The sequence below is a fragment of the Tursiops truncatus genome, chromosome 8 (assembly GCF_011762595.2).
Source record: "Tursiops truncatus isolate mTurTru1 chromosome 8, mTurTru1.mat.Y, whole genome shotgun sequence".
NCBI lineage: Eukaryota > Metazoa > Chordata > Mammalia > Artiodactyla > Delphinidae > Tursiops > Tursiops truncatus.
Genome location: NC_047041.1, coordinates 37,250,320 through 37,263,685, shown reverse-complemented (window position 1 = coordinate 37,263,685; position 13,366 = coordinate 37,250,320). Strand labels below are relative to the sequence as shown.

Below are 13,366 nucleotides of genomic sequence, written 5' to 3'. Positions count from 1 at the left end.
GTACTGCTTGTGAAAAAATTTGAGACTCACTCCAACGGGCTTCCTACATAAAAGTAATGCATGTTGAAAAATATTCTGATATCATGTATGGTCCTTTCCATGATAATCACAATAATAGCCAACTTTATTCTAGACCCCCGCCTGAGAGATACATCACTTACTCTCCCCAAATCCTATCATCCTCATTTACAGGTGAGGAAACTGAGGCTTAGAGAGGCTCACTGATTCGCTGGAGGTCACACAGCTAGAATGTCAGAGTTAGAATTTAAACCCAGGTTCACCCACAGCAAAGTGGCTACACAGAATATTAGAAAGTAGTTCCACAATACTGTTTGCTTTTAAACGATCCCCAAATTACCCATGCTAAAAATGGAACTTTGTAATATACACATGACTCTACTCCAAGTCCATTCTTCATAATCTACGATTTAGAAAAACACACTTCGTAAGTGGTTAAGAGCCGAAAGTTTACTTGGGACACAGCTCTTGAATCCTAGTTGAGTCTAGTTTTCTCCTGGCATATATCTAAGGCAAAGGTTAGCTTGGCCACAGTCTGTGGTGCTGGTGGCATTCTTTTCTGGGCAGTAGCCATACAAACTACTCTAGGAATGTGATTGGAACAAGGCTCTGTGCCGTCATACTGTCCTGACACATTGTTTTGACAGGTAACGTGCTGTCTTTGTGCTTAGACGCTAACGCAGATCTGTCAAGTTACATGCACAAAGCAACATTCAGCCTTCCTGCCTGCCTTCCCTCACTTATTCCAGGAAGAATTTTTCCTTGCAAGTTCCCTGGGGATCGGCACTGATTCACCAGTGTGTGTTCTGGAGACACAGGGCTATCTCTTCATATGATTCCTGTTTGGGGCAGAATAAAACCTCTGCTTTATGTTAACCACAGGATATAAGGTAACCACAGATTTTTTTCTGTTGGTAGTCATGACAATTTCATGCTTTAACACTTAATTCACACGTTACCTTCTCCGGCAGCCTTTCCTGATTTCCCCTTGCTCAGTAAATACCCAAGCTTTGTGCTCCATGTCATCCTTTCCACTCAGTATTAAAATGATAGTTTTTAAAGCCTGTCGACCTCTCCAGACTGTACTAGCAGACAGAGAACATGTCTTATTCAAGGTGGATACTCAACCTTCATGCACCAGCATGGAATCACAGCAGGATCCATTATGATGGGTTGGGCGTTTAGACGTTTCAGTTGGTTGGTGTGGGTGGAGATTTGTCATTAAACACTCTTAAGATCATGTCTGGCCTTATTTCAATACTCAGCACAATCACAACATCATGCATGCGGTAGGTACTCGGGGCATGCATGCCGACTTAATGACTGATTTATTGACTGAACAAATAAACCAGGCATGGGCATATCAGAATGTAACTGACAACTGGACTTGTCACTAAAGGCATGGATTCTAAGGCAACATTCTTAATAAGCAAGAGCCTTTGAACACAACAGACCCCAATGACAGTGATGCTCTACAAGGAAGATGCTCTTGCCTCCAGATGCCTCAAGTGAACCTTCATGAGGTCTTCAGAGGCATCTGTCAGCACCATGGCTGTCTTTGTGGTCTTGATTCTGTCCCAGTGCAAACATAATGGTAACCAAAGCAACAGGACCAAGCTGAATGGTGTCTGGGTACTCTGCATTGGGAGGAGCACAGCCCTTACCTGTCTGTGTTGTGGGGAGACTTGGTACCCCAGTCCTGTGATGGGCTGACTCTGCATCTTCTGCAGCAGGATCTTTTGCTGAAGTGGTAACGGCGACCTCAGCAAAGGCTGGCTCGAGAGGGGTTGGGTGGGCTGAGCTGCTGGCTGCTGCTGCGGCTGCTGCTGCTGCGGCTGCGGCTGCGGCTGTGCCTGCGGCTGCGGCTGCGGCTGCGGCTGCTGTTGCTGCTGCTGCTGCGGCTGAGCTGAAATCGCGCTCTGCTGCGGCTGTGGCTGCGGCTGGGTATAATGCAGGAGAGGAGGCTTGCTCTGGGGAGGCAAAACGGAAGGCATCTGCTGGTTGGCTTGATCTGAGTTAAAATGAAACAAAGGCTTGGTGCTGCCATGTCGGGGCTCCATGGCTGTGTGTGGGTTGTTCATGAAACTCCGACTAAGATCCTGAGGCTTCTGCTGCAGGAGCACGTCCAGAGGCCCTCCCTGGGCCGAGGGGCTGGCCTTGTACATGTAGTTCGCCATGACCTTCGACTGGCTGCCACCGCCCACGACCCCCGGCATGGGGGAGCTCTGGGGGCTGAATGGCTGCTGGCCAAAAGAGGGGCTGGGGATTTTCTCCTGCCCAAATGGACCTGGGGAGGGCCCCGCCGAAGAGGGCAAGCCTGGCCAGCTGGTCGGCTGGTGCTGCTGCATCCGGACGTGCTGCTGACGATTAGCGGCGATCTGTTTGAGCTGCTGGGCGTGGGATACTTCCTGCCAGCTCGGCAGGGCCCGGCTTGCTCCTGAGGCCGTCTGGGGCTGAGCCTGGCTCTGAGGGACCGAAGGGATCGGGGAGGAAGCGGAGAGGGCCGAGGTGGCCATGGAGAACGCAGGGCCGGCGGATGAGGGCCTCAGCTGAGGAGAGCCCGAGGGGCCCTGGGTCAGGCCGGGTGAGTATTCACTTTTGATCACCGTCTTCTCCATGGGCAAGGACGGCCGGGGAGTGCTCCTCTGGCTTTGCTGACCCAAGTCGATGTTAAACGGGTCGTCCTGCTTTATGGTGGCGTTGATCATGTTCTCAAGCTCAAGGTCACTCATGGGAGGCACAGATATATTGGTCAGTTCATTGAACAGTTCCTGCAGCTCGGGATCCATCAGCTGCTCTCCGGGGTCATCTCCGTACCTGTTAGAAAAAATATTCTCCTGGGTCACTTGACCGTCCATGTGCTTGCTGCAAGAGAGAGTCTCTCCCGGTTCCTTCTTCACTTCCTTTAAGCCCATGTTGAACATACCATTTCCAGGAGAATGTGTGTGGGCTGGCAGCGTGGCAGTCTTTCTCAGGGGTGCTTGGCTCATGGGCAAGGTCCCTGACATCATATGACTTTGTCCATTATTTACTTGGAGGCCCCCTTGTCCTGCAGTGAGGTTTTCCCCAACACGGATTCTTTTGATATCAAGGAATGAGTTGTCAACAAAGCCATTAGGCCTCTTGCTGTTGGCAGGGGACAGGTTAACTATCTGTTTTCTTTTCAGGGAACCCTGGAGCTGAAAGACAGAGGGGGAATAAGAAAACAAAACATGAGATATTTTTCAAGATGCGTTTAGTCAAAAGAGACAGAATATTTGAATGTTTTTTCCATTTACACATAGGAGGAGGCACAAATGAAGCCCAGTTTGGAATATAATGAAACTTACAGTAGCACAAACAGAGCAAAATGTTTCTGGAGGAGCAGGTCAGTGAGGGGTGACAGGTCATAGAGGTTCCCATGATTGGTACGTTGGCCGATGGATGAAGAATCCTTCACGTGTCATGGGGAGTTATTGATAATGCTTATGATTAATCAGCAAAGTGGTGTTGTTTTCTGGAACAGGCCAAACTATTCCACATGCACACACACATAACCCACACGGCCACAGGCCACTGGACTGAATACAATTTTGACCAAGATGGGAAACACTGTAGAGTCTAAAGCTGAGACCCAATTTCCAGTTTCTTTTTCACAGATTCAACCCATCATCACTCTTATCCTCTAAGTAAGTAATCAGAATAGTTGTCGTGTCGAAGGAGGTAGTCTCTCTGTTGTTTAACTATTTTTCTTCCTATGATTCTGCAGCTTGCATTTGAGCCCCTGTAGCAATACTGGGTGGCTGCGCAGAAGTTATGAGGTCATCATTTATCAAATGAGCCACTCTAAGCACAGATTTTCCGGGGGATTCATTTTTTATCTGGCCCGTCTCGAAATCTCTTAGCCAAAACCAAGGTGTAGAGAGGGAGTACCGCATAGTGGTTAAGAACGCAGGCCCTGGAACTGGCTAAGCGGCTCTCAAATTCCGATCTGTCACTGAGTGCTAAGTGATCCTGGCTCTGGACTTATCTGAGCCTCAATTTCCTTACCTGGAAAATGGGGACGACAGCACTTAACTCATAGGAAGACATGAGACATGTAAACGTTTAGCACAGGGTTTACTGAAGTAAGAACTCAATGAAGTTTAGTTTATAAAAAAATATGGCTTACTACCTTCTCAAAGAGGAGCATCTCTCTAAACAGCAACAGTAACAACAAAATATTAAAGTACTTCAATCACTCACTCAGTGATGAGACTGTATTCTATTAACTTCAGACATTATATAGAGAGATTTAAGGACCATACAGTCACACCAGTAAATTAATAAGAAACATAAAACATGGACCATTGATCTTGAGATCCTTGTTGCTTTGCCTCTAAAGTGAGAGGCTATATCTAGCAAAGGGTGGCTTTCCCAGTGCAGCTGACCCACTTCAATTATTTAATGTTCGCTCAAGATAATTGCAAATTACTGAGGCAGAAGGACACTTCCCAGATATAAAATTCTATCACTTCTCCTGTCCTCCCTTTTCTCTTACCATCACTCCCCCACCCTCCTGAAGATTTCTAGGTAACCTAATTAGAAAATGAAATTAACGTAACTGAGCACCTATTATATCCCAAGTACTTTAAATATGGTTATTTTATTTTCCTTAGTCTTTACAACAAAGACTTTACACAGTGCTCAGGGCCTACAGTAGACAACAAAGACAAAGTCTTTACAATATCCATTAGATATGCGTTATTTTATAGATAAGGAAACCAAGGCTCAGGGAGGCTAAATAACTTGCCCAGTATAAGTGGTAGACCTGGGCTTTAACTCAAGGTCTGCATAGTTCTAAAGCCTGTGTCACTTCCACTATATGATGCTGGAGTCACCTTGTTCAGGGCTAGGGTCTGCCTTGCACGAAGAGGGAGGGGGTAGTGAGCACAGAGATATCCTGGATCTCTCATCACATGATGAGGAATCAGGGAATGGAGGGGATGCAATCTAGGGCTGAATGTGAACGGTATGTTTCTTGTCATGTAGTTCCTCGATACCTGTTTCAGTAATCCATTACCTGTGGGTTTGCCCCCTCACAAGTGTGTATAGTTATGGTCGATGTACCATGCTGGTGTAACCAATGTTTACCTTCTACCATTGCTAATAGGCAATCAGAAAAAGGAACCTGACCCAAGCTGGGCCAATCATTCCTTCCATGAGAATTCTGAAATCGGAGAAAGTGAGACCAGGCTCTCTTTGGGTAGCTGCACAGTCATTTACAAAACTTGTGAAGTGTTGTTCCACTAAGCCAACCACAGCCATAGAGGAAGTAAGTCTGTGGAAAGAGAGGAAATGATGCAGAGAGGAAGGACACAAATTTTGATAGCATTTGAAGGCCTGATTTCAATCTTAGGCCAGCTCTGCCTCTCTCGTTGTTTTCCTTGATACACTATGGAATCTTTACAATAAAGTCTCCTTGTTGCTTAAGCTAATGTGAGTTGAGCTTCTGTTACTTTCAACCAAGAGCCCTAACTAAATCCCATGAGATTTAACATTTGGTGATGAGCAGTTTGCAGCAAGGGGTAGGGTACCCTTTGTACCTGGCTGTGAAGCTTTTGTTCCCCTCATCTTTGCTGTCTCTCCATGTTTCCCTGACTCCTAATCTTGTCTATTCACTGATATAGGCCAACATCATCACAGAACACTGTCAGCCATCACTGCATTTGGCACAAACTGAAAGTGGTTACCGTCTGTCCACAGGCGGTCAGGAAGAGCACAGACCAAAGAGGGTCAGCCGTGTTACCTTAAGAGAGGCCACGCTGATTTATTTCAGCATGTTACATTTTGAAGGTTTTTTCCACAACTGGTAAAGAAAAAACAAAGGAAAACATTCTTTTTCCAGGTTTGGGTTATTGCCTTTGATTTATTTTCCACTGCTTTGAAAAAACCTGTTCTGCCAGATTCTCTACCGCTCAGGCCACTCCCTGGGCAGTTCAGTACATACTCTGGGAAGCAGCTCCAGGACTTTCTCTAAGCCACCAGGGTTGGAGATGGAGTAATAGAATTAGCGGTGGTGGTAGCAGTAGTAGTAGTAGTAATAATAATAATAGTAGTAACAACAACAACAAAGTCATTTATTGAGGGCTTGGGTGCTAGCCATCGTGCTAAGGTTTTTGTATGGATAGTCGCATCTAATTCTCACAGAACAACTCTAAGAATCCTCGCAACAACAACTCTATAAGGTTGATACTATTTCTACCCTCTCCCCTCCCTTTTAGCGATGAGAAAATTGAGGTTGGGAGACTGAGGAACTCTTCAAGGTCACACAAACACTAAGCAATAGAGCCCGGCACCAAACCAAGGATCCCCACTGCTGAGCCTGTGCTGGGGAGTAAATGGTACCCCAGGCCCTGACAGAGATAAACAACTGGTGCCCACACACAGATATTGAGGAAGCTGGCCCAGGATCTAGTCCTGATTCTGGCATTACTTGCTTTGCTATTTCAGGAAGTTATTTTTCTTCCGTGGACCACAGTTCCCTCCTTTATAAATAGGATTATCTCTGAGAACACTTTCCTGCCTGAACCCAGAAAATAATAGACAATGAGGGAGTGAGAATTGTTTTATGGGCATATGTATCACGGTGTAAAGTCATCACCAAGCATAGCTGGATGGATGACTTAAGGTGGGAAACAGAAGTCCTTCTCAGTGACACATGGAAGACATCCCCATGGTTAGAGAGATTCCATTAGGACTTCATCAGGCATGATATTTACCAAGAGAATTTTGGGGATAGTCTATGTCCTGCCTTGTAGAAGCTTCTAATCAATGTTATGTCACCAAGGCCCAATGAATGCACAAAAGTAGAGGCACAATACAATCTCAGTGATTCTCAAAGTTCAATCTTTGCTCTGAAGTATTTTCTTTGCTGGACTAAAATGTCTCCATCGGATATATGGCTTTGAATTGTGGTATAGAGTCTCAAAAATTTCTGTGACAAAATGGAAATACTGTATTCTAGAAGGAGAGAGAGAACACAGAGAGTCATATCATGAATACCTCAGTGAGAAATAGTTTATCAGAAAATTCAATGCCACCTTACCAGGCCAGGAATCGTCCTAAGGGAATGAGACTCAGTCAGAGGAATGAAGACATGGGTTTACATCAAGAAAGATGGCAGCTGGTTTAGGGAAGTTGGGAGCTCCACAGTGTAGACCTTCCAGGTGGCTGGGGAAGACGGGATGGGGGCAGGTAGAAGTATAAGGGCAGGGTATACCCTGAAAGCCAGAGGGGACAAACAGTTTCCAGAAAGCAGTTAATAACACTGAAAGGGTAGAGGAAAGAATCTCCAGAACAAATCTCTCACCAGGGCTGACTTATCCATTAGGCTGGGTAGGCACAGTGCCCAGGGCCTACAGTAGTCTTAGGGGCCCATGAAAATATAATTTAATTTAGTATGGAAGAAAAATTGAACTTTTAGGTTGAGGAAATGTTTTAATATATATAGTAATATATTTATCTTGATGTCAACACAGTCATAAAATACAATTTTAAAAGTTTTTATAAGGAAGAAGGGGCCCTCAAAAGCAAGAGGTCCCCCAAAGGCTCTCACTTCAGAACTACTATGTATTGAATACTTAATTTAAGACAGGTGCTCTTAAAGCAAGAGTTGTGTAGAGTCCCATTTAATCTTCTCACAGCTCTCTGAACATGTATCCTGATCTTCATTTTCACGTGAAGAAATTGCAGCTTCTGACTTTAAGATTGCATAGTGCATGATATGGAAGCAGGCTGGCAACCCGAGTCCGGTTCCGAAGGCCTCCTTCTGAATCACTTACTACACTGCTTGCTTTCCTTTGGCCTTCAATTTGCCACGTGCCAACACTGTTCTCAACACAGTGGACACAGAGAGCCAAGGTAGAAGAATAACAGAATGAAGATGTATGGCATGCACAGGGCAAGGGTAAGGGCATTCAGGACTCATAGAGATGGATGGCAGGAGAGGATGGTGACATCATTGGTTGGAGGTTGATGGTGAAAGCTCAGGACATCACTCTCGAGGCTCCAACAGAAGAAAGGGAAGAGACAAAGGGTCACTTGGTCATTCAAAAAGATTTATTGAGCATCCAGAGAGGGTTCTGTGCAATGATCCCTGGCATGAGAGAAATGCAGATGACTAAGCTCATGGCAGCATGTAAAGGCTTCAAATGAGTGCTACATTTCAATATTTATACTTTTTCTAGATGGACTGAGAGGCACATTTTGTTTTGTACAGTAAACCTGCTCCCCAAAATTATTATATTTAATTTGTGAGATTATGCATACAATATCACCCTTTCACTAGCCATCCAAGAGAAGGGCTTCTTTTGGGAAGGATTTCAACACAGCAAGTCTCGTCTGGCTTGCATATGACACAGGAATCAGTGTATTTCCCTTCGCTGAGACCCAGCAGACTGTTTCCTTTTACTCTCATCCTTGTTCTGACTCTTCTCCTTGAACACCTCTGTGCTATTTGAGGCCTGCGGTCTCTACTGGGGGAAGGGGTAGGCCTGCTCAGGGCAGGGCCCAGACACAGTGGCCTGCCTGCCCCAAGGGCTGCAAATGGAGGTGCCGAGAAGCATATGGACAAGGAAAATCCAATACACAGTGGCATCAGGGCTGCAGTCCCCTGGTAAACTCTCCTTTTTCAACAGCTGTGCTTTACTCTTCCAAAGGACTAGAAACACAAACTTCCTGGAGGGATTTAAGAACGCCTTATTGCACAATCCTCTGGTTTCTGTTTCTTTCCCTGCCCCCATCCCTTTCCACAAATAAATGCGTTCTTTGTCTCCTGTGCTGCCCTAGAAACAGGGAATATGCCACACAAAGGTAACAATTCAGTCCATAGGTCACATTTTTTTTCCTCAAGAAGATTTCTGTCTTTCTCAAAAAGAAATAAACACGAGAACCAAATTTACCTCTGCTTAGATACTTAAGGGAATATCTTGGTCCCATCCTCTGTAAGCTTTCCTCAGGCCATTTTACTCATGGCTGATTAGAGATAGGGTTCAGAATAGGTAATATGAGAAAGAGATCAACTCCCCCAATAATTTATGACTCGATTTGATTCTTGAAGTAAAAATGTTTGGGATCCTGAAACAGCAAATTCCAGCTCATCACAGTACTTGAAAGTAAGAGTGATTCTTCCCTGGCTCTCCTGCCCCCAAACAAACTAGATGGAGTTATAAGGCTTTTGCTGAAGACATCAAAAAGCTCCTACTTCTTATTTAGCCCTTGTAGAGTTCAGAGCTTCTCCGTAGTGCTTCCCTGTATTGCGAGGTATTGTTTTATGTCCATATAGTAATTAGATTTGCCCAGCTAGATTTTAAGGTCTTTGAGCTTGGGCACTGTGTCTTATACTTGACTGGCTCCTTTTAGTACTAACCACAATGCTGGGTATATTACAGGTGTTCAAACAGTAGCTTGTTGGATGATCTCAGTACTTGAGAAGCTGGACCCTTCTAACAACCGAGCAGTAAAGCAATGCTAAGAAGAAGGCTGTGGTAAATATCTTCATATCCAATTCATAAGCAGTTTAATGGTTCCACTAGAGTTTTGTTTGAGTGATCACTTTCTTCTGAACCCTGAAGTCAAGGAATGAGAAGCTCTGAGAACTGAAACAACGTTGTCATCCATGTAAACCAAACGTGAAGGTGTGTGTGAAGCTTTGTGATGGATTCCAGGTGGTGCTGAGCTTCCTGGGGTGCAATTCTAAGCCCCACCTTGACTCAATGTCCCATGTAAATGATACTTCCTGTATAATTTTTAGGAACTTCCATTTTTATTCCTTCAGAATAAAGTGTGATTTTTTATTTTATTATTTTTTTTGGTGGAAAGTGTTGGGGAAGGCATGTTAGATCTATCTGGAAACTTTGTCCCATAACTTTGTTCCATAAGGTCTGGACTCTGAGAAATGTGACCACTTAAGTCAATAAAATAGCTATGTTTTTAATGAAACCAAAGATAAAGTTTTATATAGAATCCAGAGCGCTGCAGATTCAGGATCTTTGTAGAGAAAACAAGTCAACACACTGTCCTTCTAAAGACACTACATGCAAAAGAGTCCCACATTCAGAACTTCTTTAGTGCCTCTCTGCCCCCTTCTTATTGTTCATGGCTGCTTGTAGAAGAGTAACCAGAAGTGATGGAAATTGCCTCAGAAACACACTCCTCATTGCAGGGCAGAGTGAGGACGTCTCATTACAGCATTTTCTCAGTTTGCACACTTCTAGCCCTTCCCCTTGGAGAATGTTCCAAGTTTATCATCAACTCACAAAACATTCACTGAGGGAAGAGGGATGAGAACCCATGCAACACTGTCTCAGAGTGGTAGTTATACATACATATATATAGATTCTTTTTCAGAGTCTTTTCCATTACAGGTTATTACAAGGTATTGAATATAGTTCCCTGTGCTATACAGTAGGTCCTTGTTGTTTATGTATTTTACATATAGTAGTGTATATCTGTTAATCCCAGACTCCTAATTTATCCCTCCCCTCTTCCCCTTTGGTAACCATGAGTTTGTTTTCTACGTCTGTGAGTCTATTTCTGTTTTGTAAATAAGTTCCTTTGCATCATTTTTTTAGATTCCACATATAAGTACTATCATATATTTTACACATCCTGTTTTATCAAGATGAACGGGAGGCTGCGGGATCTCAAAGGAACATGGAATTGAGCTGCTAGTAAACCTGGGATGTGAATGCTACTTCCCTCCTCTTCACTGAGCTTGAACCAGTCACTGTCCTCCCTGTAGGATGGGGTTTTAGGGGGGTTAGGAACCATGTAAGTAAAGCACCAGCAGCATTCCCAGCTCAGGGCAGTGCTCCATCCCTGGTGGCTCTTTTTCAGTAGAAGAGGCAGAACTTGAGTCTGAGCCTGTGTGAGGCTTCCTGCTGTCCTGACTGTTACATGCCAGCATGTGCTAGACAAAGGCAAACTGAAGACAACAAAACGAGCCTTTCCTCATCTGTAAAATGGCATCTGTTTACTCCTTCATTCAACAGATATTTATTTAGCACCAAGTATATATTCTGTGAGGCTGTCGATGTCTTAGCGTTGTTGTGAGGACCAAGTAGCTAGAGCACATAAAGAGCCTGCAAAATTTGGTCTTAGAACATAGTGCTCAGTAAATGTGAGAATCGATAAAAACAAACAAAAAGGAGTGTACCAGTCTGTCTGGAAATAAAACGAAAAGGAACAGTGCAATGTGATGGTTGCTATGCCGAGGTGTGTATGGGATTAGCTGTGGAGGAGAGTGGCCTTTGTCTGGAAAGATAGGAAAGGAATCCCTCTCCCTTCCAAGGAAATACACCCCCAAATACGCAAATGATAAGATTGTTTTATGATATTCTGCTACACTGCTAGTGACAGTGTAACAAAACTTGTTGTCTAACAACAGGGGAATGTTGAAATTAAATTAGAAAATTCAAGGTAGAAGTACTTTGCCATATTGTCTACTAGCTTAAACAGTGTCATTCCAGATCCACTTAGTGGTAACCAGTGTGATTATCCTGATGACTATCTCCTTGGTCTTCCTGACTAGTTGCTACAATCATCATAAAGCAGGGGCTGGTGGGGCCACCTTTCAGAGATGGACCCTCTGTGTTTAATAGAAAATGAACAGAATATTCTATAAAAGCTTGAAAAACCCAACCACTTTGTGCATGAAATACTTTAATCATGACTCACTTTTTGCCCAAAATATATCGAAGCAAATCCCCCAAAAATGCTATGTCTAAAATGTTGGCAATTCTCTGGAAATCTCTATGTCCTCCTCAGCAGAATGTACAATATATTAAGTACCATTAATCAAGTGGCTTCTCTCTCCTCCTTAGCTGGAGGGCCCAGTCTGGAAGCTGTCATTCTAACGGGCCTAGCTCAAGGTCAGTGTATCTCCTCTGTGAGGCCTTGCCCTCCTACTTTCCCTCATGTTCTTTCTTCCTGCTTTAATGATTTTAGCACTTTCTGTCTAATATTGTCTTTGGTAATTGATTCAGGTCTGTGAGTTTTTCACTTCAGTGTGATTGCAAGGAGTCAGTGGAAGAGAGAGTACTTGTGCATCTCATGTGTTCACACAAGCTCAGTCCAGCACTAGCTTGCTGACTGGCGGATGATTTGACTTACTGGGCAGTCAGTGGTCTTGGAACATTAGATGAATCAGTTTATGGGACGTCTATGATTCTCTGCCATTGGCCATGAATCATACCACAGGGCTTCATGAACCATAGGGCTGATTCTTAGCAATTCTTTGTCCGGCTGCAGAGCTGCTGGGAACTGGGGCAGAGCTGAGAGATACTGGAGTGATAGGAAAAGCACCGGTGTTCTAAGAGCTTGCTCTTCTTTCCTTATGCCTGTGGGAATTGGATTTATTCCAAAACGTTGGCCAATGTGAATATCAGGAAAACACAGGTGGCAGAGAGAATGCCCTCACACCATCCCAGGATTGTTGCAATTCATTATTTTGGGGTTTGAACCCAGGTACTGAAGAGTCCCCACTTTTTTGTAAAATAATACCAGTATAAAACCCAGCCACTCCTAATTCCGTGGCAGCATTTCTCCCTCATCCTAAAGGGCTTATTTGACTTAAATAGGTACTAAGGGTTCCTATTCTTCCCAGCCTAATTCTCTCTGACCACATTCTTCCTTTTTCCTCACGCCCCCTCTGCTTCACGCACAGTGAGGTACCAAGTATTGTTCAACCCCATTCTGAGAATCTGACCCTACATTTTGCCCCTCCCCAACCCAATCTATTCCTCACACAGCCCCTGCCCATCCCAGTGTGTTCTCCTCGTAGCAACAAAAGGGATGGTCCTCTCACACTTAAGCTCCAGCCATATTATTTTTTTTTAATTCCCCCAAACACAAAAGGTGATTTCAGCTTCAGGTCTTCTGCTCTGTAACTCTCCACCTCCTCTACCTCTTCTCACTCTTATCATAGCTAGCTCCTTCTTTTTCTTCAGTGTGACCCCAGCAGAGGTTTTCCATGACCACCTACCTAAAATATGCTCTCATGGTTGTCTTCCAACTCAACCTCCTGATTGTTTCCTTTACAGTGTTTATTACAATTTCCTAATATTTGTATTCATTTGCTTCCAATTTTTAAGTCTGTCTCCCATGAAAGCCCTAGATAAGTCTATCTCCCATGCAAGCCCTATCTATCTCCCAATAAGCCCTAGAGAGGGAGGCTTGAGCTGTGTCTATCTTGGTGACCACTGTAACTCATCTCTAGTATAACCCAAACAAATAGGCGGTCAAAAAGATTATTTAAAGCAAAATAAAATGTCTAGAAGGAAACACTTCAAGATTCTGAAGTACTTTCTGGTGGCAGGATGATGATTGT

General features: G+C 44.2%; 1 protein-coding gene across 1 annotated transcript in view; it reads right to left on the bottom strand.

Annotated features, from left to right (window-relative positions):
• Positions 1-13,366, bottom strand: part of MAML2 (mastermind like transcriptional coactivator 2) — a 366,711-nt gene that overhangs the window by 123,360 nt on the left and 229,985 nt on the right. The window contains exon 2 of the mRNA XM_019923756.3: positions 1,683-3,197. Within this exon, the coding sequence (XP_019779315.1) occupies positions 1,683-3,197 (1,515 nt within the window). The remainder of the gene's footprint in view (positions 1-1,682; positions 3,198-13,366) is intronic.